The sequence below is a fragment of the Balaenoptera borealis genome (assembly GCF_965194805.1).
Source record: "Balaenoptera borealis genome assembly, chromosome: 11".
NCBI lineage: Eukaryota > Metazoa > Chordata > Mammalia > Artiodactyla > Balaenopteridae > Balaenoptera > Balaenoptera borealis.
The window spans coordinates 94,397,867-94,424,541 of record NC_138868.1 but is presented as its reverse complement, the minus strand read 5'-3'; the positions used below and the strand labels follow the sequence as shown (position 1 = coordinate 94,424,541).

Below are 26,675 nucleotides of genomic sequence, written 5' to 3'. Positions count from 1 at the left end.
CGGCCTGCTGCTTTTCCTGCTTTCCCTTCCCCCAGCCCTGCCCTGCCCTGAGCTGCATGGACCATCCCCCCCCCGCCCCCCCACCCCCAACCGGGGCAGCCAGGAAGGAACATGAATGGAGAATCACCGACCAATGCAAAAAAGACTCTGGGGGCCCCCCTCCACCTCCCCCGGCCGCCCATTCACCCACATCTTTCACGCAGCACAGACCACCCGCCCTGTCTGCCTGGAGTGCCAACACCCTCCCTGCCCTGGGCCGAGCCCCTCCTCCCCGGGCCCATAAGTGAGATTGCACATTAACTACTACTGTAAGAGGAGCCGCACTGGGAAATGTGAACCATGAGAATATCAGTGATACTGATGAGGAGAATAAACTAAACGCCATTGTAACAAAAACAAACAAACAAAAAAAGATATAAATTCATTCTACAAAACTAACAGAACCACAATTCCAAAACTCAACTAAGGTAAACAATTATTTTAAGAAAACCTCATGCATACAGATCCAATAACTTCTTAAAAATTTGAAAAACAAATAGAATTCTAGAGTGTATTAAAGGCACAGTATGTTGTGATACAATTTTTACAATAGGATGCAATGATGGTTCAGGGCTCGGAAATCCATACCAAAGAAGTTTTCAGTGTTGAAGCCTCCTTTCTTCATTCAATTATTTGACAAATGTTCCTTCATTTATTCATCAAAAATTTAACATGTATTATATATATGCCAGGCACTGAATACTAGGAATTCAGTGGTGAAAAAGATGAGGTCCTGGACTTCATGGAGACATCTAGAGAGATACAAGTAAAAATAAAATTTTAATGCAATAAAAAGGCTGTAAGAGAAATACAGGGAATACTATAGGAATACATAAATTGGTACGTAAACATTAGGGTGCTGTTGGAATAACCCTGTTGCGATGATGATTGCCCATTCTAGGATGGTGGCAGTGGATACAGATAAGATGGGCCTACACAACGTAATCAGAAAGTGGTATAAAATTTTCTGATGACTGATTGGATGGAGAAGGGTGGAGTCAGAGATTCTTTGGGGAGATCTTAATGTATTATGTATAAAAGGGTAAAACAAGGGTCAAGTAAGTTCAAAAAGTACTGTTAGGTATAAACATTACTGCAGCACTTGTCAGCTTTATGGCACTTTCTCATTAAGAGAAAGTCACAGTGTTAGATAGTACATGTTTACCACACATTTGACTACAGAACCCTGTTATTTTTGCAGAACACCTTGTGAGAGTACTGTTTCATGGAACACACTCTGGGAGAAGCTGCTTTCCATAAAAACACTCTTCCTTTCCACTCCTGCAGCTCTCAATACCTCGGTGAATTGTCTCACCAGCTATACTCAATTCTTTGTGGCTGTCTTGTTCTATCTCTTTACACAGTACATATATTTAGTTTGGTTACTTTCAACTGGATGAGAATGAAGCGAAAAAGACTCACTGGAACCTCACAAGGGGTGTCCCAAAAACCATTAAAAAAGAAAAAAATTATTCTGGACCAGGGTCACCTGTGAATCAATACGAACAGATCTGAGCCACAGATAAGTTGCAATAAAGCAGTATTAATCTTGTTAATATCTACAAATGCTACTGAGTAAATTTTCATAAAGGTAAGACACCTGAAAGTAACAGGCTCATTGGAAACAAATCCTTCTACTATGAAACTGCTTAAGCAAAGAGAAACTTGATTTTAAGGTTCTGTGCTGAGTAATTGGATAGCTAGCTCCATTTAGGTGGACTCAGAAAAGCTACATGCATTTAGAAACAGAGAAAACCAAATGTACAAACTCCTAGAGACTAGGGAGAGTAACTAAATTAGTTTACAGTGCTCAGAAACATAAACCATGTGTTACTGAAAATCTGATTCTAAAATATGTTTGATATGTTCAAAAGGTATATTTCAGGATACTCTAATTAACACCATGCAATCACTGAATAAAAGTATGCTGCTAGCTTTTTGTGTACAATGTTAGTGATGTCAAAAAAAAAGACACACCCCTCCTTTTTGTTTTCAATATATTAAAAAGCAACATAGTACAAATGTTGTGGTTAATATTAAAAAGGATCCAAATTTTTCAAGGAATGAATTTTTACAAACAAGTTCTACAATGAAAGGGAAACGGCATATTGATACATAAAAGTTTTGTTAAACAAGATTTTAAAAATTTTAAATCAAAGTGTTTTAGACTAAATTCTTTCAAATGTTCAAACAAAAACAAAAAAACCCTGTACAATCTCCATAATAAAATGTGCCCTTGCACTTTGAACATGTTAAAATTTTAGAAATTTGAGTGATAGAGGCAGCACTTAAAGGTTTCGTGAACCTTTTTTTCCCAAAAAAGAATACTTTCAGTAAAACATTTTACTATTTTATCTGACTATGCATTTACACTTTTGTTCTTCCAGAAAAAGATTTACATTAACACTGTATTTTTACTGTAAAAAAAATACATTTAGAGATATTTAACTTCCTGAGTGACTTCAGTCATACATCAAACATGATTTAATGAGCAAATTCTAAAATTTTATAATGAACCAGCATGTGTAGATGTATACTTGTACGCTCACTTACAGTAAAACTCAAGATCATGTCACAGAACTTACACTTAAGTTCTCTAAGTTAAATAATATGATTTATCCCCAAACTTGACCAAAAGGTTTTCTCAAATGTTAGTAAAATGAATCACTGAATTTACATTTTCTCATTTAGTAACAAAATACTGAGTCATTTCAGACAATCAACTTGAATGTTTTCCATTATATACACCAAAATCTGATTCCCTAACAAGAAATTTCTTGCAATACAAAAAGATAACAGATAATTAAAATATTTGCTTCATAATACAACTAATCCATATAATACATCCCTTCCTCAACTGTCTAAAATGATTAGGAATTGTGGCACTTTCTTTAGCATAAAACCCTTTCCTCTTCTTAAAACCCTGAGGTGAAAGGTTATTAATGCAATAAAACTAGAACCACAATTCTCATTTCTGTATTGGACTGCAATTAGGTTTTAAAAATTTCATAAAGAAATGTGGCAACTTGTAAAGCTGCTCTATAGAGTTTAAGAAAACATTCCCAGAAACAACTTAACAAAAAGGGCCTAGAATGACCCTATGAAAACATCCCTTTAACACTTGTTAGTGTCGAGACGAGCGCCATTTTCCATCTCTACCACTGTCTCTTCTGTTATCATAGTCATGGCTCCAGCCATCGTGATTTCTCTCTTCATAGAAGAAATCATCTCTGCTTCCTCTGTAATGATGGTCGGACCCATGATCAGTGTAACGCTGGTCACGGCTATAATGTCTATCCACTACATAGGGATGACAATTATGTCTGACTTTTCGCTGTGATAATGGTGTATCTTGGCGCCACTGGGAGGTTGAAGACTGGTTAAAAGTGTGATTATGTGACTGAACTGATGGTGAAAATCCTGACTGATCCAGATGTGGAGAACCGAATTGCCCTCCATATGACATCTGTCTCAAAACATTGTTCATCTGAGTGAAGAGAAAAAGAAGGAAATGTGTTAACCACAAATATTTCTAGATAGCAAAGGCAACAGATATCAAGCCATGGTTAAACGAACACAATAATGGAAAAGCAAAATCATTCTTGCCAGCTGAATCTTAAGGTAAACACAACTAAAGTAGTACAATAGCTTCGTTAATTCCAATGTATACCTACAAGATATCTGTACATAATTACTACTCTTCGTCCTCCAGAATACAATTTAGAAGGGAAGAAGTAATACAAAATGACCATAATGTAAATCACTGTATGATGAACACATTAAAAGCAAAAGCTCAGTATCTTTAGGAAGGATTTAATGAAGGCGACATATGATCTGAGTATTAGAAGTATAGATGGAATTTTTTTTTTTGGCCATGCCGCACGGCTTGCAGGATCTTCGTTCCCCAACCAGGGATCGAACTCACACCCTCGGCAATGAAAGCGTGGAGTCCTAACTACTGGATCACCAGGGAATTCCCTGGATGGAGTTTTTTAAAGAAAATATTTTAAGGTGGAGGTATGTCAAGGAAAGAAAATTGCACAAACAAAAATAACAGGGAAACACAGAATAGGTTCATAGAATAGCAAGTAATTCTGGCTAAGACAGGTTATAGATCTCATGATCCATGACTAATGGACGGTAGGCTAGAAAGGTTTATTGGAATCAGATAGTGGGAGCAAAAACACAAGGCTAGGGGCTTCCCTGGTGGTACAGTGGTTGAGAGTCTGCCTGCTAACGCAGGGGACACGGGTTCGAGCCCTGGTCTGGGAAGATCCCACATGCCGCGGAGCAACTGGGCCCGTGAGCCACAGCTACTGAGCCTGCGCGTCTGGAGCCTGTGCTCCGCAACAAGAGAGGCCACGATAGTGAGAGGCCTGCGCACCACGATGAAGAGTGGCCCCCGCTTGCCGCAACTAGAGGAAGCCCTCGCACAGAAACGAAGACCCAACACAGCCAAAATAAATAAATAAATAAATAAATAAATAATAATTAAAGGTGCTAATAATTAAAAAAAAAAACACAAGGCTAGGGCTTCCCTGGTGGCACAGTGGTTAAGAATCCGCCTGCCAATGCAGGGGACACGGGTTCGAGCCCTGGTCCGGGAAGATCCCACATGCCACAGAGCAACTGAGCCCATGCGCTGCCATAACTACTGAGCCTTCACTCTAGAGCCCGTGCTCCGCAACAAGAGAAGCCACCGCAATGAGAAGCCCACTAGCCGCAACTAGAGAAAGCCCGCACGCAGCAACGAAGACCCAATGCGGCCAAAAATAAATAAATAAAATAATAAATTTATATTAAAAAAATCACCAGGAAGATAAGCAAAACAGAGTTATAATAGTAATTTTGAAATGGTGTGTGAGATGGACTAGTGAGAAGAAAATAGACATAAGTACTAAGTGACTAGACAAGTGGTTCCCAAATTCTGCCTGTGGACAGACATTAGCCAATGATGGTTATTTTTTTAATGGTCTACAGCAAAATAAGGAAAATATATAACATGTTTATAAGAGTTGATATCTCTTTATATTGGTCTCTCAATTTTATTTTATTTCACTTATATTTTTACTCTGCAGACCTGTGCAATACAAAAGCCTAGGGACCACAATTCAAGATTGTGATTTGGGCAAAGAAAATAAAAAGGAAGAAACAAATGTAAGAAAAAGAAAAAAATGAAGGATCTGGAGACTGATCAAAGACAAAGATGCAACAGCAAAAGATACCTAAGATTTTATCACTGGTGATATTATTACAGAAAAAAATGGCATGTTCACAAGGGAGGTGGTCTAGAAGACTGTAGTATATTAACGTATTAAGTATTAAAGACAGTACATGACAAGAAGTTACTCGGCACAGGTTGCAAGAACATCAGAGAATGAGTATCCGATATTTGCAACACACACACACATCACACCAACAATGGTTAAAGAAAAATACAAATGTGACAAGCAGTTCTTTTTATCTTCAATCTTTTAAATATATATTTCAGCCCAGTGAAAACTAAAATGAGTGATCTACAAAGATCATGCTAGTCTAACTAAAATTTAAGAAATGAACTTAAGAATTAAGAATGAAGGTTTGAACTAAGTACGAGTTTTTTAGCAACTCGGGTTGAAAAATCAGTTTACCACTGCTTGTCTCTGAAGATTTTCTGAAGAAGAGAAAGATCTTTGAATTATCGGTGCTGATGGAGTCATGTTATCCACTGTCCTTTCGTACCTGTGAAAAGTTAAGAAAACCAACATAGAATCATTCATTCAGTAAATGTTTACTACATACCCATCCTGGGCAAGACACAGTCTTCAAAGATAGGAATGAACAAGACCAACAAGGTGTCTGCTCTCATGGAGCTGGGGTAAGGATTCAGACAAGACAATTTCACATGGTTACAAAGGTATAGTAATAAATGACTAAAGAGCAACTTGAGGTGACAGAGATAGGGGGTTCTACTTCAGCTTGACTGGTCAGGAATGGCCTTTCGAAAAAGGAGACATTTGAAGTTTGAGCTGAACAAGATTACCTGGAGGCAACGCACTCCAGCTGAGGGAAGGACTAGTGCAGGGGTAAGCAAACTACAGCCTGTGCGCCAAACTCAGTTTGTGTAAACAAAGTTTTACAAGAACTTAGCCAGGATCTTTTGTTTTGGTATTATCTGTGCGGTGCTACAATGGCAGAAGAAACGAGTTCTTTATAGAAAAAAAAACTTTTGTCAATTTATAGAAAAAAAATCGTCAATACCTGTGCCAGTAATGCAAAGGCCTAGACTGAGAACTAAAATGAAAAGGATTTGATCAATTAGACATAACAGGTGAGGGAAACAGAAGAAATAAAGGATAAAAATCTAGATTTTTGGCTTGAGCAATTAGGTAGACCTTTACTGAGATAAGAAAAAATAATAATAGGTTTTGGGGAGTAAGGAGTTCTGTAACATAAACAGAATATTAATCTTAAGGACTTAAACCTTATTCCTCACTTCCTATAGAGATAACTTGCTCTACAGAAAAACTCAGAAAGGTTTTAATTTTATTTTAAAATATGCCTTTGGAATCAAATCACCAACTGATTTATCTTACAGTTTAGATCTTTTTATTTTGGGTTTTCTTTTTTTCTTCTTTTTTTTAAGCAGAACTGATTTTATTTGTACGCTGTAAAGAAAGCTACTTTTTTTAAAAAAGACCTTTTATTTCTTTATATATATATATATATAAAAATATATATATAAAAATAAACCCGTGCCCCCTGCAGTAGAAGTGCGGAGTCTTAACCACTGGACCGCCAGGGAAGTGCCATATTTTGGGTTTTCTGAAATCGGATTACGTACCTGTATGCTAAGGGGGTAAAAAGTATAATTTTACTCACAGAGAGTATAAAAATCAGGTACACTCTAGTGTTTGATTAAAACTACAGTATTTACTTGTATATTTTTTTCCCCAAGAATTTCTAAGAAGGGTTAAAAACTCTTTTTTTCCCCTCCACCTAAGATAACCTTTCAAGAGTCCATAAAAGTGGTTAGAGATGCTTCGAATTCCAACCATACTGAAAAGCATTTAAACACAATTAACTTCAGCTGACAAGAAAAGACTCTAAGAGGGTACCCTTTTCATATTATTGCTCTCTTACAATTTCACCTTCCAAACTCTTTTCATATCCACCCACTTCTCTCCAGCTCTTGGCACCACCTTAATCCAAAGCAGCAACCTCACTCCCATAGCTTCCTTGCTACTAACACCAATACCTTGCTACCAACAGCTTCTTAGTGACCCTTGTCCCCTTTAATCATTCTCTACCAGTACAACCAACTAACTCATTAAAATACAAACCCCCGTTCCTCTTACTACCCTACTGAAAACGTTTCAATGTCTTCCTACTGTTCTTAGGGTGAAATTCCAAAATCCTAATTAGGGCCTATAAGAAAGACCCTGTATCATCTGCCTCTATCTACTTCAACAGTATCATCTACTACTCTCCATTTTTTATTCATTATGATCTAGGTACACTGCCCTCTTTCAAGTCCTCATTCACTTATCTCTCCTTGTTAAAACTTGCTAGACACTTTCTACTCATATCATGGTGCGTGTGCTCAATCACACTGCCTGGGTTTGAAAACAAGCCCACTGCTTATGAGCAGTTCACGCTTGAGCAAGTTAACCTCCAACCTTCATTTTCTTCATACATAAGGTAGAGATAATAATAATCCTTGCCTCATAAAACTACTGTGAGGAATAAATGAGATCATAGGTGCAAAGGACTTGGTGAAGAACCTGACAGGTGACAGGTATTTGTTAACTCTTTCTTGAATGTAGCCATAAATTGATAAATAGCTCTATGGACATACCGGGAAGAAACTGGCCCTGGTAAAATATCAGCCTCCCCAAAGAAAATTATTAGTAAATATAAATATGGTACCTCTTCTAATCCTCAGTAGCTAAGAGGGATTTTAGAGATCATTCAAATCAACTTCTTTTCCTTACAAATGGAAAGACAGGGACACAGACTAGCTCAAGATTACACAATTGGTAGAGACAGATCTAGAATCCAATTCTATAAACTCTTAGTCCAGTGGTCTGTTTACTAACAGGTATTTTTAAACTGCAAGCAACAACCATTTAGTGGTCATAAAACTAATGTGACTTTTTAAAAAATAAAATAAAATAGAAAATAGAGGGTACTACAAGTAGTAAGGTTAAGTAATGTTTTGAGAAATTTTGTCTCGGTTATATACATGTATGTGGGTGTGGGTATGTCTTTACAAATGAACATAAATACAGTTATGTACGTATCTATTTTAAGGGAACTATATATAATGGGCTTATAGTCCCCTTAAAATAGATACATATATAACTATAATCCAACATAGCAAATATAGCAGAAGAATTAAGAGGTAGGAGCATAAAGAAACCAATCATTCATTATGCATTTTGAGGTCACTGCCTAAAAAAATTCCTGATAAATGATTTTAAAAATAGGTGAGAAATATTACCTGCTAGGAGATGTGGAAGTAGGGCTTGAACTTCCAACATGATGCTGGGGATATGACAAACTGACCTCCTGTGAGGCATGGCTACTTCCTAAAATGAAACAATTTGAGAAATTCTTATTGATAAAAAACTTAATTTGAAATTTTGTATCCCTCAGCCCAATCACTCCAAAAAAGGTAGACATAGGCTAAAAGTGAAAACCTCAAATTTCAGTAGATCGCTTTATAGTTCATCAGAGTGAAAATTGTTAAGTGTTTAATACCAAATATACCCAAAACAAAGGGTTCCAAATAAGGTACTTTCCAATGTATAAATACCCAATCTGGCCATAATATTTTGATCCCCACACTAAATTGTAAGACTCACTACAAGGAAAGTTTCCTCACATGATCACGCATCAAAATTTGTAAAAGTAAATTACAAAGCAGGAAAAGTATTTTCAGGAAATAATCCTTGTGCTTTTAGAGCGTGAACCCAAACTCAGTCATTTTAATAATAAAGTTTATGTCCTTTTCACAAACCCAAACTGAAATTTTAACCCTCATTTTAAAATTACAGCTTTCAAAATCCATACTGTCAATGTTACCCATTTTCAGGGATATATAAAGTTTACTATTCATAAAGCTTAAAGCATTTTCATCCAAAAATAGGTTCTTTAAATAACAAAATTAAAAACAACAAACAAAGCGGCAACCTCTCTCCTAAACATCATCAGTGAATAGTTACCTGATCTAAACTGAATTTTGATGGGCCTTCCAAAAAGTTTGATTCCGTTAAGCAGATTCATGGCATAAGGAACAGATACTTCATGTTTGAAATTCACAAACGCAAACTGCTTTGGTTTACCATCCTTATCTTTTGGAATTTTCACTTTTATTACTGGCCCAGCCTACAGACAAAAAAAGTTTTCAGAATTTCAGTAAGGCAGTTTCAGGAAAATACTCAACTTTTACAAAGTTTAAAAAATTCAAAAATGTAACCAGGGACTCTAATTTTAAAAATGGATACACTCGGATTTCCATCTGGGTTAAAGATCCTATAGATATGACTGAAAATTAGATTAACTTACTTGGAGGGAGGGAGCCCATAAGGAACCGGAAACCCAATCACCGACTGAATTTACATTTCACAGCACTTTATGACTTTAACAAGGCGACCAACATCCATCATTATCCCACTGCGTGGAAATTAACCTTTATCAAGAGTAAGAGAAAGTAGTTTTCTTGGACTAAAAATTCACTTTTGTATCGACTAATCAAACATTACCAGTTGTTGAAAGACAGAACTGGAGGGAACAGGTTTAACGCGTCTTGATACAGATTTTAATACATAAACACTACAGTGCCGCTCTCCTACAGAGTATTTGAGTCTGTCTTTGTTGCAACTTCGTAAGAAGCTTAAGTGGAAAACGGATACTAAGAAAGAAATTGAAATAAAATTTACAAGCGGAAGATGAGAAAAGCAGGAAGAGGAAAAGCACAGCTCAACTAAGGACCCACGCGTACGAGGTCGCTTAAGAGCACTGACTCTTTACCACGTGAGTGCCCGATAGAGGACCCTCCACCACCTTTAGTCGTTACTTCGTCCTGAACTAACCAGGATCCTTCTAATAAAGCGACAAGTAGCGAGCGCCTCCCTTTCTAAGCGCGACTCCCACCTCCAGCCCGCCCACCTGTCGGGTGCCGGGACGAACCGTCCCGCTCGAGCCAGGAAAGCGGGGATGGCCATTGGGCCGGGCCCTAGCCGGGCCGGAAAACGAAAGGGAAAGGCTGATCCCAGCCGCTTACCTGGTGGAAAAGCTCGAAAAGGAGCTCCTCTGTCACTTTCGTTTCAAGGTTGCCCACAAAGAGAGTACGATCCGCTTCGGCTGCCGCTGCCCCCATCTCAGCATCGCCCCCTCCCGAAAAAGACCGAAGGGTCGCCGCCGACGCATCCACTGCGCACTCTCAGAAACCCCACGTCCTCGCGCTCCCAGGCGTCACAGACGTAAACGTCAATCACGTCGTTTCTCAGCGGCGTCGTCGTGCGCTGACGGACTGCGCATGCGCGTGAGGAGAGCGCTGGGTTAAGGTGGCTTGTTGATCCGCAGCCGCTCAGGTGATGGCTTCCGATGAAGTCGGTCTCAGTGTTCGAGACCGGCTGGACTGATCAGTGGAGCCGCGAAGAGCCTGCCTTGACCGTGGGACGTAACACAGATACTGCGGGCAGTGTTTGAAGATGGCCCTGAACTATGTGTCCCTGTCTGCCGGCGATCGAAGAGGCCTGGTGGCCTACCGCTCTTCCCACGGCGACCTCAGCTCATCGGCCTTAGCGTTGGCGATGGTCTCTGGAGACAGCGTCCTCGTTACCAGTCCCGAGGAGATTCTTCCAGAACCTATTCTTCGGTCCACTGTGCGGCTGAACTTCCGGACCGAGAGCCGTCGGGCGCCTGGTGGCGGCCGGAGCCCGACCCGCTTTATAGAGGGAAGGGAACAGGAGGCGCGGAGCCAAAGCCGCCGAGCCAGATTCTCACCTTACCCGGGCCCTGCGGTTAAACTCGACCTCCTAAGAAGTGTCCTGCAACAGCGTCTGGTGGCATTTGGAGGTGTTAGCGCAGCCCGTCTTTCAGCTTAAAATGAATACCTCGCTCCGCCCCTCAGTTAGCTTGTGAACAAGGCTTCTCTAAAATACTTTCTTGGTGCAACCGAAGTCTTACTTTTCGAGGGACGTCTTTTCAGTTTAATGTAAAAATGCGTGGGAGTCCTGTTAACTCTAGCCTAGCGCAAAGTAAAATGTTTACAGTTACTTGATTCAGATGGTTTTAAACAGCCATGATGATTAGATCGGAAGGGAGGAGCTGCAGAGATATTTTTGAGGTAGTCACAAAGGATGGGATCATCCTTCCCAGAGGTCAATAATGCTTTTATCCTCCCAACAATGGATCCAAATTTGTCTTGCTTTCCACCAAGTCTTACACCTCCTCCCTGGCAGATTCTCCTACTTTGAGACTTACAATTCCGAGTTTCCTTACATGCCTACCTTTCTACCTCAGACTATTCCCTTTACCTTTACTTCTGTTGGTTTATTACTGTGGCGTATCCTCCCCCCTGTGGCCCAACAGTTCTATCATCTTGTCCTTAAGATTTCTTCCATTCCCCTCCTGCACTTTTTCTTAAGGAATATCTACAAACTTCAGTCTCAACTATACTAAAACAGCAAAAGCAAAACCTAAACCTTGCTACTCTTTCAAATTATTAAACCAATTTACATTTCTTCGTTTGCCAAAAGTTCCAAATGAACTTTTACACTTATATTTGTCACTTCATTGCTCGCATTCAGTCCCAGCTTCCTTAATCTGAATCTTGTCCCAAACTACACAAAAATTGGAAACCTTCATCTTACAGTCTCCTCTTAGGCAGCTGCTCATCTGTTCACTCTAGCATCTTCCTTAAGCTTTCTCGTTTGTCTTTTCCCATTCCACTATTAAACAGTATTTGAAGATCTTCCCAGTGCTAAGCACTGTGGATGAACTTTACATAGCCCTGCTATCAAGGAGATCAAGGAGTGTACTCAAGATGGAGAGGATAATAAATCACCACACTGGACTGTTCATTAGGTGCAGTGATGAAAATACACCTTGGTCGCCATGGCTTTCCATAATACTGCACTATCCTGGTTCTTCCCTGATCTGGCTGATCGCTCCTTATCTGCTAATAATTTTGTCTTAACCATACATACCTCAAGGTTTAAAGGGTGGTATTGGGAGAAAATTAGTGGGTTTTGAAAGTGGCAACTCTTATGTAAGCAGGCAGTGTAGCTTTTTCCCAGCGGCCTCTGGTCTGTAATTACGTTCAGATAAAGCAAAATTACCACACACCAAACAATTGAATTGTGAGAACTACATTTTAAGAAGAATATTGACAAACCAGAGAGCTTCTGTAAGAGTGACCAGTACAGTGAGAGGTCTGGAAACCAGGTCATAGAAAATCGTTTGAAAGGATAGTAGCTATGTGTAATATGTGCAAGGCAATGTGCTAGAGGCGATTATTCATTGTTTATTCAGATATTTATTGAGCACTTATTCTGTGCCTGCTAGTAACTATGTTAGGCACTTAGAATAAACTGGTGAATAAAATAGATAAGGTCTTTGCTCTTATGGAGCTTTATGTATGTCATTTAATTCTCACAACAGCCCATAACAAAAGTATTATACTTTCATTTTTTTGCCAAGAAACCAAGGCACAAAGAGATGAAGTAAACTTTTCAAGGTCATACAGCTAGATAGAGCCTTGTAGCCATTCAACCCAGGTTCCTCATTTGAATCACCAAAAATGACTTGAGTGACTATTTTCTCAATTCTCGCAAAGATAGTAGCTAACTAATGCTATTCTATCAATAGATATCTGAAAAGAAGTTAATTCATAATATATGGATTCCTTAGGCTGGGTGTGGTTGAGAAAGAATCCCAAACCTACATGCTAAGAGTTTTAGATTGGGAAAGAATAATAAAATTAAGGCTGAAGGTAAGAAGGATTTTCATAAAACTTAGAGATGCCTGATGGTGGAAAATACCACGTCACAGGGTAATAAATTAACTCTCCAAAGTTCACATAGAGGCTAAATTCTGTCAAGTATGAAATAAGACTTCTTATTTTATAAGATGAAAAGTCATAGATGACTTCTTCAGTTCTTTTCCATTTAACCTTTAATTCTATTCTTTAAATCATAAACTTGATTAAAATTGAAAATGGAGAATTGGGGGGGTGAGAAGTGAAAAATGAGGTATACATTTTTGTATAGGATGTATACATCCAATACGTAGTATGACCATATTTACTGTGCAAACCAGGGCACTTGAGAGGGGAAGGGGGGCTATCAATTAGTTATGCTTAGGCAATAGGCATAAATAGGGGCTACCCTAGGCAGCCACGTTGGATCATATCACCCTAGGAGATGGTACAACATTAAATATACCTTTGAGGCATATTCCTTAGCTTCAGGGAAAGAAGGCTGAGATCTGTAAACAAAGGAGGAAAAGTTTGGCATAAACGTGCACAAAAGCACACAAGAGGAAGAGGACCCAGTGGGAGTGACTTGATTTCTGTTTGTACTCACATAGGGTCATCAGGAGTAGGGCTTTGATTGCATAATAAATAGTGTATATGTGCCAGAAAGAAAATGATATGAAAAAAAATTGATAAGAGGAGAACCTTGTTCACATTAATGCTCCATCATTTTATTTTTTTTGGCTGCACCACGCGGCATGTGGGATCTTAGTGCCTCGGACTGGGATCGAGCCCTCGCCCCCTACGGTGAGAGTACAGAATCTTAACTACTGGGCCGCCAGGGAAGTCCCGGTGCTCCATAATTTTAAATCTGAGCCAAAGGATGTCTAAATTCTCCTTCTTCTTAACATCTGCACTGGTGTCCAAGTTACAGCATCTGCCTAGAGTCACAAAGGCTGTATTGTGGAAGCAAGGACCAACATAAACCTCTTTAAATGAAACAATGAAGTTTTCCCAAGAGTAGTCCATGTTATTAAAAATCCATATGTTAATGTACAAAATTACTTTTAATTTAATATCACTGCTTAAGTATAGCATGTTGTCATTCTAAAATAGATGAATTTTCTAAGACAAAAAATAGTCCCCCAAATTAATACTTCCATAAGTTTTTTAAAAGCCATGGTAACTTCCTTTTTGTTCTTATTGGCCATTGTTTTTTATATCATACTAAGCAACTGACTAGTATGTGTCGAAGGGAAGTCCTGTTAGTATATTTACTTCCTCTATTCATCAGTTCTAAAACTCTTAAAAAGAATGCCCATTTGGGGTATAGAAAAAAAGGAGGCCAAGGTGATTTTCCCTTAATACCCAGATTTGGTGCTAAGCCTAATTCTAAGAGGGGTAACTCAGCAGGAAGAAAAGAAAGAAAAGGAGGAAAGTCCTATGGGAGGGAAGAGTAGGTAGACTTAATGGTGAGGCTCAACTGTATTTCGAACAAAATTGTGTCTTTTATTCCTTAGATGAACCTATCTAGATCCCACTTAGGTGCAGCTTCTGTCTTCCCAATTTCCATGAAAAGTACTCTCATTTTCCTAGCCAACCAAATGTGTAAGTTTAAGTATCTACGACTTCATACCACCTATTTCCTATCTTTATCGCCTATGTCCATTCAATTGCAAAGTCCTGCTCATTTTATCTTCACAATGTATTTATGTTATGTTTCCATATATACTTTCATCACCTGGACTGTATTTACCTGGACGTCTATCCCGTTTTGTTTGCTTCTGTCTCTCTGCATCCTAAATATATATAGCTCCAGATCAATAAGCCCAAAGCATATCTCTCTGATCGCATAGTTAAACTATAACTTTACAGTACCATAAATTCTTCCAGTGTTTCCCATAGTATATTCCATAGAACTTCTACTAGAAATACAAGATACTCTTTGGAAAAAAGACAAGAGGTCAATAAAATTGACAAATGCATGTTTTATCACCTTCTTAGGGTGTCATAATGTGTAATAACATGTTAAAGGGTCTGATAATTCCTTTAGAAAAGGAAACCTGTGTAACTTCATTTTACCCAGTGTTTCACAAATGTATTTGTCCATAAATTAAAAATTTTTACATACTACCTATCTTCCTGAGGAGCCTCAGTTCTACAGAAACAATTAGAAATGCTGCCTTCCTAAGAAGCTCCATCGGCTCCCCACGTCAGGTATTAGAAATGGATCTTTATATGGTGTGGCAGAATTTAATAAGTTTCCAGAATGTTATGAGTTATGCAAGTGGGTCGGTTTCCTCACTCATGATTTGACAAAGTTCAACCCCATCTTTATTCCACATGGTTTCTGGTACCTGTCTACGTCTTTGGTGAGTGGGTGGGAGGATGGAGGCAAGCATGCGCCTAGTGGCTAGATTCCCAGCCTCTGCGGATCAAGACTGGCTTTGTTACTAAGGAAAGGCGTTAGGAACTTCCCCTGATGAATACAGGTAGGTACAGTTATTAAGTATGCCAATAGTGTAATGTTAAAAAAATAATTGTTTAGTTGGCTTTTATTTCACTGGAATATCTGAAGGCAGCCCTCCTTCAAAATACACTTCTTCTGAATCAGAGGAGAAAAATAATTGTCTTCATCTTCCCAGAGACCTGAAAGTAACTGAAGCAGTGCAGCTTTAAAAACTGTACACTCTATAAACAGACTTTTAAGACTTTCCATAATCTGACCAAGCTATATTGCCAGCCTTCTTTCTTGTTCTTAATTCCCCCGGGGGGGGGGTTGCTGCTCTTTTCTGCCTCTGTGTCTCTGCCTATCCTAGACCTTTTAACTAAATTGCTTGTCCTTCTCATTTTCTGCCAGTTAAATTTTTATCCATCCAGATTGGTTAAAGTTTTTACTGTTGCAAAGGACACACCCTTTTTAACCAGGTTAAGCAAAAAATGGAATGTATTGACTCACAGAACTGGAAAAGTGTGGTGACTTCTGATATTCTGTCTACCTAACAACTAGTTATCCTTCATCTATAGGAGCACCTTGGTTTTTCCTTTCCTTGGAACCTTCTCCCTCAACCTCTGTTCATGTATTTGGGGTGAGACTTCACACCTAGCTCCAGGGATAGAGGTATAATCTATTTCTTATCTCCCCTACTACATTGTCTGAGGGCAGACAACTTGTCTAAATTTATCTTTGTATTTATTTGTACCTATTAAGTGCCCAAAGAGTAGATATTTCATAAATGCCTGTTAAATGAATGAATGAACTTCACAGATAGGCTATTTCTCCTTGGAATCAAAATCGCAAAATGGAACATTCCAGGAAGGCAAGTGCAGGAATAAAGGTAATTATGGTAAGGCAAAATAAGTTTTCTTCAATTAAAAAAAAAAAAAAAAAACCATGCCTTTGTAGCTTATCTGGTTCTTGTTAGAGTGAGAACTACACTCTTTTCGCTTTCTGTATTTTAATTGGAGGCCAAATGTGAATATTATTCTGACCTATAACTATACCATTTATTTAACCATCCTCCAACAGCTGAGTATTTAGGATTTGAAATCAACCTGCTTCTAAGAACATAATCTAATCCAAGATGTGGACAAATATTTATGCACATAAATATTTAATGTATTAAAATTTGTCCCTACCTATAATTTTTTAAATTAATTCATTAATTTTTAAATTTATTTATTTTTGGCTGCGTTGGGTCTTCGTTGCTGCGTGTGGGCTTTCTCTAGTTGCTACCAGCGGGGGACTACTCTTCGTTGCCATGCGGGCTTCTCATTGCAGTGGCTTCTATTGTTGTGGAGCACAGGCTCTAAGCGCACGGGCTTCAGTAGTTGTGGCTCGCGGGCTCTAGAGTACAGGCTCAGTAGTTGTAGCGCACGGGCTTAGTTGCTCCATGGCATGTGGGATCTTCCTGGACCAGGGCTCAAACCCATGTCCCCCTGCATTGACAGGCAGATTCTTAACCAGTGCACCACCAGGGAAGCCCCCCTACCTATAATTTTAAAAACAGGGAAACTAGGTGTCCAAAATAGATGACAGGTAAAGGAAAAAAGAGTGCTTACTACATGCCAGGTCGCTACTAATTATTTCCACAAGGATTATTTTATTTAATCCTCACAATCATTCTATGACAGGGATTGGCAAACTTTCTATAAAAAGCCAGGTAGTAAATATTTTAGACTTTGTAATCCAAGAGGCAAAATTGAGGCTATTATGTAGGTATTTATGTAACAAGAAAAATTTCTGCAAAATTTGTATTGATGAATTTCAAAATATAATAATTGATACAATTTTTTGTAATGTTAATGTAACCGGGCAGGACCCTATGGGGCCTTCCATGGACAGACCCCTCCCCCATATCCTCTGCTTTAGATCCTCTCTGAAGTACCTAGATAATAGTATCTGATGCACACTTCCTGAGTTGTTTTACAGATGCTAAAACCACCAACAAATGGAAGAAATTAACTACTTGATGATCATGAGCCCCACCCAGACCTACTGGCACCTAAGGATTGATAACATTAACCCCCGTGACACAGCCCTGTTACCTCATCATAAACCAATCAGAGCATTGTGCATGAGCTGACCACATATCCTGTGACCCCCACCTCTCTCACCTGGCCTTTAAAAATGCTTTGCTGAAACCCTTTGGGGAGTTTGGGGTTTTAGAGCACAAGCCACTGTCCTCCTTGTATTAGCGTATTTAGGATAAACGCTGCACTTTCCTTCACCACAATCCAGTGTCAGTAGATTGGCTTTACTGCGCGCAGGCGAGTGGACCCAAGTTTGGTTCAGTAACACTAGTACTATTAAGGAGAAGATGGAATTCTTTTTGCTTAACTGAAATTCAAAGTTGGTATTCCCTATCATCAAAATCAATAGCAAATGCTCATCTGAAAATGCTGATTTTTAATGAATTTTATGTATTTTATCTTTGAAAATATCTTTGAAATTTTCTTTTCATGGGTACTGCCAAAAACTGATATCAGTCCAGGAACATATGGTTTTAATTGAGCATATTCATTGCTTGGAAGGCATTTATACAATTCTATTAAATTCTTCTTCTGATATTTGCCTTTTAGCATGTCATTACATTGTAGATTAATTGCTTTCAATTGAAGTTTAGGTGGAAGCTCCTCAATTGCACAGTTAAATGGATTTTGAAATATGGGAATTTTCTTTGCACTTAGATCTAGGTCCAAAAGACTGTTGAACAGTAGTTTGAACTCAGAAAATATATCTACTGCAAATTTGTTTGGATATGGAGATCTTACTTCTTAACTTATGAACAGCATAGTAAAGTATATAAACCAGATTGAGGTTGCTTGTGATTCAAACAAGGTTAGTTGTTGAAATGACTCTACCACAGTATAGGTATGGTGTAGAAGTGCTGCTTTGCTTTACAGCTTTAGGTTTAATTCATTGAGAAACATTATCAAGCCTGCAGCAAAAGCTAATTTCCAAAGCCATTTACAGTTCGATAACAGTGGTCTAGGGCAGTTCTTCTAACCACTTAAAAATGTACAAACCATTCTTAGCTGGAAGGTTCTGTAAAAATTGGCAAAGGGCTGGGTTTGATCTTTGAGCCTTAGTTTGCAGAGAATTTTAGTAACCGCCCAAGGGCACAAAACTATTTAGTGGTAGAGTGGAGATTCAAGTTTGACCAGGTAGCCTGGCCTCAGAGCCCATACTCTTGGTGACTGTGCTATACTACTTGTGCTAAGGTAGCCAGCTAGCAGCTAGCTGGTGGCGAAATCCAGAGGGAAGTTTTCTTTAGCTAGCAGTTTGGGCGTTTTTTCCCCTTTAAAATATACAATAATATGTACAAGACAGTGTAAGTAAAATGCAACAAATACCCATGTGAATGAAAAATGTTGCCTATCATATCAGTAAACAAAGGATGCTGCGGCCGTCAGGTCACTGCAGCCGCACTGAACAGTGAGCCCTGAGGGAACTCAGGATGGGGACAACCCAGCTGCCTACTGCCAAGACTTTAGCCATTGCAGCCCCCTAGCGGTGCACCCATCAGAGCTACCTGAGAGGCTGCCTCTGGGGCTTGAAGTCCTCAGAAAGTCTGCCAAATGAAACAATTCTCAACTTTTAGGATGTGCATTTTTTTCAGTCAACACCTGGGTGCTTACTACCCAACTTTAAATATTCCCCCGCTCTTAAAAATCTCTTCTGTTTATCTCACTTTGATAATCTTGTGCTCACATCACTTCCTCCCACCTGACATAATCACTGTCCTGAATTTGGCATTTTGCATTTGCTGCTTTACTTTTTAAAACTACTTTCATTACATGTGCATGCCTAGTGTATCTCTAAGTGTAACACAGAATTGTTTTACCTGTTTTAAAACAATATAAGTGGTATTATACTGTACTTATTCTTCTGTGGCTTGCTTATTTTCTCCACTTGATTTTGCCATCATATATTTAAAAATAAAACTAAATTTGAATGCCTTTGGTGGGATATATGTTTTCAGTTACCCCCTATGTCTTATACCCTTACATTTCACATATTTTAGTTACCTACCTGGCCCCTTCTGCCGTTTGAGCTTGCAACCTCTGATTTAAGATGACATTCCATTTAGCCGTTCAAATATGAAGTTTTAGATAACATAGGAATTTATTTGTGTAATGACATTTATGTTATATTATATATGACAAAAGCTGGATATAAAATTGTATATATGATATGCTCTAACCTATATAAACAAAATATATAGAGAAAAGACTAGGAATAATTTTGCCAAAATGTGATTTTTGGGTGATGGCATTTTGTATAATATATGCTGATTATGTTTTTCTGAATTTACAAAATAATTGTTAATTTTTATCAAAAAACTGTTTAAATTTAAATAATCTGTAAAGTAGTTTAATAAAGACATTATTAGTCTCTTTATTCTTTAATCATGTTAACTTCAATTAGGTTATGTTCATGTTTTTAACTACAAGACATCAATCAATCAATTCCTGCATTGTTCTCCTGGTAGATCATTTCAAAATAATCATGGATGGTAACCAGGTACAAGGGATAGTCTAGGGTAATGAACAACTGTATTAGCTCTGCTGAATCATTTGTCTTAAACCATATCAAACAAAGATTGCATTAACAGAAAGGATAGCCTACATGGTATTTCTAAAAAAGCAGTTCAATAGGTAAGAACTTGCCTCGCTTTCTCCTGTGAAAGGAAGAGTGTCCCCCAATGTAAGAACATGAATATCTGATCTGTAGAGAAGAATACGGAGCCAGATAAAACTGACAAGTGAGATCCATTAGCTCTTCTTGCTCTGGCTCCAAGCTGACCAAGCAAACATCTATGTAGCATGTCTTTAGGAAGAGAATGTATTCATCAGCTCACCTGAGCGTTACAAGGTCCTGTGATTATTGGCACTCTGCTTTACGCGTTTACTTTTTGCGGGTTTGGTTAGCACGAAACAGCCCAGAGAATCTGATTACATTTGGAGAGCCCTTACACAGATTTCCTTGATTATGAACCTGAAGATTAGATCCTAGAACGTGAGGCCCATATCAATGTACTGCTGTTTCTAGGAAGTCTTATCTAGACAGTCCTCTGGGTCAGTGTCTCTTAGACCACAGTCCCTTCACACTCCCTTCTGGGCTTCACAGGTTCAATTTGACGATAATACTCAATTCTATCTCCATTTTTCAAACTATTAACAAGGCTATATGGCCAAAGTGAAGACTTGGCAATCACAGGTGCCAATTTAAGTATATTCCAATAAAATCCTACCATTTACCTCTTATTAACTGAGTAAATGAACACAACGAGGTATTTTTTTGCCTGGATTATCTGGTTATATCTGACCTCTGACAGTATTTCACACATAAATTATTATTCATAGCCTACTTCCTTTCGGGCAAAGCAAAAGATCTTGCCATAGCACAAATAATTTTCAGATTGTTGTGGGGGAATTCTGTAAAACTTGCCAAATTAGGGCATACCAGCAATTTTGAAAATAATCCAATATGTTGATGTGGGAAGACTGTGCATATAAATTCTTTAATTATCTCTCCTTTTGGCTTAATTTTAGCTTCGTTGTGTGAGAGTGGCTCTGCATTTTGCACTGCTGCCATAATATTGGATGGCAGTTCCACCTGGCTCCTTTCTCGGCCTGAGTTCAGAGCAATACAGCAGTTATGTGATGTGGACACAGTTTCTATGCTAACGCCATCCATTTTAATAAAGTAAAGGTCTAGCCCATTGAGCCTAGTTGAATACAGCTGTTGCATTGATCTCTTCGGATTCTACAGCCGTTGAGTTCATTTCCTTAATCACATTTTCCATACGGGTAAAAGCATGAAACTGCTTGGTATCTTCCAGAATGCATGCATTCTAATTTCAGAATTTAATCAAATGTAACTGGCTTCCTGACAGAGTAAACAGAGCAAAATACTGTATCCAGACCAGCTGCCAAGCTAGCAGCCTGAATTTATTTTTCCTTGCTTTGCTAAATGCATCTTGAATTTTAGAAAACATAGTCCAGGTTCAGGAAATTTAGCGTTTTTGAAGCAAGACCAGTCACCTCTAATATTCTTCCATAAATACATCCATTAAATTTCAAAAGTCAGGTAGCTGAGTTAATCCTTTCTCACATGTTTATGGCCAGAGAAGAAAACATGTCCCTCTTTTCTACTGAACACAGGGATTGTGTACATAGACCCTTGTCATTGGGGCTAATCTAATAGTATAGAGTACCTGTAAATATCTATACATTTTTTTCTGATTATTACTTCTGTACTTCTTACTTGAGTCTTATAATCTAACCCATATCTAAAATCTTTCTAGATATTTTCTATGCCACTTTTTATATATCATTCCATATATAAATGTCAAAACTTTATTTTAATATAGACTCAGTGTAGCAACCAGGACACATAGAAATGAACGAGTTGGCTGGGTAGACTACCTATTTCTCAAACCACTCGGCTTGTGAAAAAGGGCTTGAGGAGGTACAGAATACATTACCAATTCCTTTGTTATTGATAATTCTAATTTTTCCCTCTGCAAAGCAGACTCCTTTGTTGCATGTGTGTCTTTTATTAACCGCACATATTTTATTTATATTTATGTTTCAATTTCATTTATCCTTTAATACTATACCAGGAATGGCCTTTGGAGGGGGTGCCCGTATGGACTGAGAACTTTATCATTCACTCAGGAGATACTTAGAAATACACATGGCCTCAATTCAAACAGATACCAGTTTCCACAAGTAGTTTATTTACACCCTAAATTCCTGAAGTCCCTGGAATTCCTCCCTCCTCCCCCTGCCCAGTTCAGTTCACATCCTCAGCTCCTTTTCCAGACTAACTCCTAGTCCCATAGCAACATTTAGTTCAGCTATCACTTCCTCCCAGAAGCCTTTCTTGTTCTCTTGTCTTCTTCACACTCTTTCTTGGTTTCAAATACCATCCCTATGCTAAGGACTCCCAAATTTAAATCTCCAGCCCAGCTCTCTTCTGAGTTTCAGACATTTACGTATAATTGTTCACTCAATATCTCCACTTAGATGGCATCTTAAACAAAACATGCCCAAACCAAACTTACCACCCTTCCTTCAAAAAACCCCAACTGGGCACTAATGTTGAATTAGTTATCTACTGCTGTGAAAAAGATTACCGCAAAATCTAATGGCTTAAAACAGCAATAAACACTGATGATCTCACAGTTGCAATGGGTCAAGGATTTGGGGTTAGCTTAGCTGGGTGATTCTGGCTCAAAGTCTCTCATGAATTTGCAGTCAAGATGTTGGCCAGGGAAGCAGTCATCTGAGGGCTTGAATGGGGATGGAAGATCCCCTTCCAAGATGGCTCACTCATATGACTGGCAAGTTGATGCTGTCTGTTGGTGGGAGACATCAGTTCCTCACCACACAGGCCTTTCTCTGGGCTCCATGGAGAGGCTGGCTTCCTCCAGAGCAAGGTGATCCAAAAGAGAGCAAGGAGAAAGCTGTTATATCCATCATGACTTAGCCTCATAAGGCAAACACCATCAGGTTCTCAGTACTCTATTGGTCACCCATGCTAGCCAAGATTGTGTGGAAGGGTGCTACACAAGGGTGTGAATACCAGGAGACAAGGATCAATAGGATCATCTTCGAGGTAGGTTACCACCACAGTCTAATCCACTGCTCATATCAGAAACCTGAGAGTCATCTTTGACACCTTCTCTCTCTACCACCTTCGGTCAATACCAAGTCTACCTCATCTATGCTTTGAATCTATTCTCCTTTTATCACTATGTTGTTTTCATGTGATCAGATCCCACTGAGACTACAACATCTCACTGCATGAAGCCAAGTGCTGAAGGGGAAAGTGCGAGAGAGTGTGATCTCTTCTGTAATGCCACCTTTTTTTTTTTTTCCACGCCACACTGCTTGTGGGATCTTAGTTCCCCAACAGGGATCAAACGCAGGCCCTCAGCAGTGAAAGCGTGGAGTCCTAACCACTGGACCGCCGGGGAATTGCCTGTAATGCCGCTTTATATTTTATAATGGAAGCAGTCCTGGACCATAATTCAAGAAACCACAGTGTTGTTTGTCTGAATGGTACTACTCCCTCCAAATCCTTTACCTACAGGATGTTGGAAAATGAGGGAAATTAATAATTATTGAGTGCTGGACGCTTAACATGTGTTATATCTTTTAATTATGACACCAAGCCCCTGAGAAAAGGGGTTTTATCTCCATTTTACAGAGCAGGAAACTGAATCATGAAGTAATTAGCCCATGCTGTCACAGCTAGTGAGTAGCCAAGCTGGGCTCCGGATCCAGGTCTATCTACTATGGATCTTGTTTCAGGTTCTTCTTTCCCAGAATTTCTCCTTCAAGGCACCCACCTAAAGTCAAGACAGGAGCCTGTCTGATTAGTGTGGTCTTTTGCTAAGGATGTTTCTATCTTGATACAGAATAAGGTGAAAGTATGAGTTAGAAATAGGCTTTTAGATCTTCCTTTCCCCTCTAAAGAAGTAAATAACATTTGCCTCAAAGAAAGGTCGAGTGATCATAGGCTAGGAGGAGAAACTGGTCTTTAGGAGAATCAAGGCCTACAGCAGGGGGAGAATTTAAAGAAAGATCAGAAACCAACATGAGTGTGTCAAATTGAAAGTTGGAGGGAAAGAAAAAGATTTCTGCTTCCAAAACCAGTCTAAAGCATTCAGACTGTGCCTTGTTTGGTATAAATTCATCAGTAGGTAGATGGCATGTGAATCAAAGGTGAAGTTTTTTAGAGGGAGCAACAAAGGTGCAGTGCCCAGATCAGAAGCATGCTGGTCTTTTACTGCATTCAGAGGTCTGCATTCTTTTTTCTCTTTAGCTCTTTCACATTGCTGGGGCTACTGGAAAAGAGTCTGTCATTTGTACAGCTCAGTGACAAACAGGAAGACCTGACGAAGAGACAATGAAACAGGGAAAATAAGACAGAGAAGCCCCTGAAGCAAAACTCTTGTTTCTCGGGAGGTTAAGTTGCAGTTAACAAAGGGGGTTTCAGAAATTGGACCCAATTAATGTTCTTGACTTGTGTCCTCCTCAGCTCTGGGGACCAAGTGTGGTAAGATGGCAAGAGCCTGCCTGGGCTTTAGGGTGGGAGAGAAGTGGGTTCCACTCCCATTTCGGTCATTTGTAGCTGGGAGTTCTGTGTGCCCCTCCCCCAAGGGCTCAAAGCCTCCATTGTGATTCATCAGCTCAGGTGATAATGAAACACTTGGGGCCCCTCCCCCAGGGCTTGTTGCATATTCCAAAAAGAGAATTCCTAGGAAATACAAAGAAATGAGTCTTTAATCTCTGACAGTTGAAATGCCAAGTACCTTGGCCCAAGACGGGGCAGAAAAGTCACTCTTTTTAGGTAGACAGTGAGCCCAGCAGCCTTGGTCAGATGCAGTTGCCCGGGGCAGCTGTGCAAGTTCTGTTTTGTTCCCGTAGGTCCCCCTGTGGGTTGGCTCATTCCGTCCTCAAACATCTGCTTGCTGTCATGTTAGGAAAGCTGCACCTGCTTTCCACTTTCTCAGGGATGCTGGGAGGGTTCGTGAAGGGCTGTAATGAAGGGAACTGGTAGAGTCTCAAGATAGATATTGTTTAATTGCTTAAATTGTGTCTGTGACTAAGCTCAGGTGTGGAGAGCTGACAACTGCCCGGGGCATCAGCCCAGGTTCTTGGCAGTAAAGGGCAGGCCCAGGTAAGGTCTGGTTTGCTGCGGCCACTTTGCAGAGTGATGGACGTGAACTCCGGCCATCCTCATACGAGGTTGGGTATGCGCAGGAGCAGAAAGAGGGGATGTGGCCCCTCAGGCTTTGTGGCCACTACCTCCAAGACTCCCCAAAGAGAGATATGGTGTTAACAGGAAGACAGGATCGATATGCAGCACCCCGGCAGCAACATTGTGTCTGTTACACTTGTTTAATTTGCTCCGTGTAGGAAGATTAGACTGGATAATCCAGTTTGGCAGTTTTTCTGAGTTTGGAGTACTTGCAGTTTTTCTGAGTTTGGAATACTTTCAGTTTTTCAGAATTCTTGCTTCCGTTGATGGCTAATTCAATTATGTGGCCACCGTAATCTGTTTGTTAATCACTTGAGTTCACAAGGGGATGTCACATCCTCTATTTTCTTTGGCTTTTGACAGTTCTGTGAGATCTACACAACTTGGATAAGGTTAAACTTTAGGGATCCCCAAAATGCAATAGCTCAAGCAAGACACCTGTTTCTTCCTCACATAAACAGACTAGCTCAGCAGGTTGCTTGCCTCCCTGCAATTATTCTGGGCCCTGGGTCCTCTCCATCTTGTTTCTTTGTCCAGTTTTGAGTGGGCGCCTTACCTGGGGTGCAGCCAATGGAAAGGGGAAAGCATACGACCTCGCCTGGTCTGGTCTCAAGGTACCATGGTGGCTGAGAATGGGACACATCGCTCCTGTCACACGTTACTGGAGAGAACGTAGTCACATCTGCACAGAAGGTGGTGAAAGGTCAACTATCCGCTCAACCTTGTGCCTTGCTACACTTCCATTACTCTGAAAAAAAGGGAGAAATGAAAGACAGAAGGCTGTGTCATCCTTCCATAAGATCGGTATTAGTTCCTTTTTCTACAGACGAGGAAACAGATTGAGAGAGATAAACTTCCTCAAAGGCACACAACTGGTTAAGGGCAGCACTGGAGCAATAGCATTGGTAGTTTTGGGCTCCTCAGTTCTTTTCTTTATCCCTACAGTCCTCCCAGGACAGTGGGACAGATCATTTGAAATTAGTGCTGCCCCAAAAAGCTACATAAATCTCGTAATTCTTGGCTTTGATGACTCATAAAAGTAATTCTGGTGGGTTTTTTTATAAATTTATTTATTTATTTGTTTTTGGCTGTGTTGGGTCTTTGTTGCTGCGCGCAGGCTTTCTCTAGTTGTGGCAAGCGGGGGCTACTCTTCATTGCGATGCGCGGGCTTCTCATTGTGGTGGCTTCTCTTGTTGTGGAGCACAGGCTCTAGGAGCGCGGGTGTCAGTAGTGGCACACGGGCTCAGTAGTTGTAGCTCGTGGGCTCTAGAGCACAGGCTCAGTAGTTGTAGCGCATGGGCTTAGTTGCTCCGCAGCATGTGGGATCTTCCCGGACCAGGGGTCGAACCTGTGTCCCCTGCACTGGCAGGCAGATTCTTAACCACTGCGCCA

At 39.7% G+C, this 26,675-nt stretch overlaps 3 protein-coding genes across 4 annotated transcripts in view; 2 read left to right on the top strand and 1 right to left on the bottom strand.

The window, feature by feature from the left end:
• Positions 1-26,675, top strand: part of LOC309604812 (NXPE family member 4-like) — a 371,441-nt gene that overhangs the window by 140,198 nt on the left and 204,568 nt on the right.
• Positions 403-10,452, bottom strand: RBM7 (RNA binding motif protein 7). Of its 2 annotated transcripts, XM_082342584.1 has the most exons (6): positions 10,307-10,452; positions 9,589-9,712; positions 9,246-9,408; positions 8,522-8,609; positions 5,670-5,760; positions 403-3,526 (listed from the first exon to the last, which is right to left on the bottom strand). In XM_082342584.1, exons 3-6 carry the CDS (start codon positions 9,304-9,306, stop codon positions 3,164-3,166), a joined length of 603 nt encoding a protein of 200 aa, XP_082198710.1. In that variant the 5' UTR covers positions 9,307-9,408; positions 9,589-9,712; positions 10,307-10,452; the 3' UTR covers positions 403-3,163. The 2 variants fall into 2 exon arrangements, with proteins under 2 accessions (XP_082198710.1, XP_082198709.1); XM_082342583.1 differs by lacking the exon at positions 9,589-9,712 and having other exon boundaries at positions 10,307-10,440.
• Positions 10,737-15,136, top strand: LOC309606065 (uncharacterized protein C11orf71 homolog; the record flags this gene model as incomplete). Its single annotated transcript, XM_082342585.1, has 1 exon — positions 10,737-15,136. One exon carries the CDS (start codon positions 10,737-10,739, stop codon positions 11,130-11,132), a length of 396 nt encoding a protein of 131 aa, XP_082198711.1. The 3' UTR covers positions 11,133-15,136.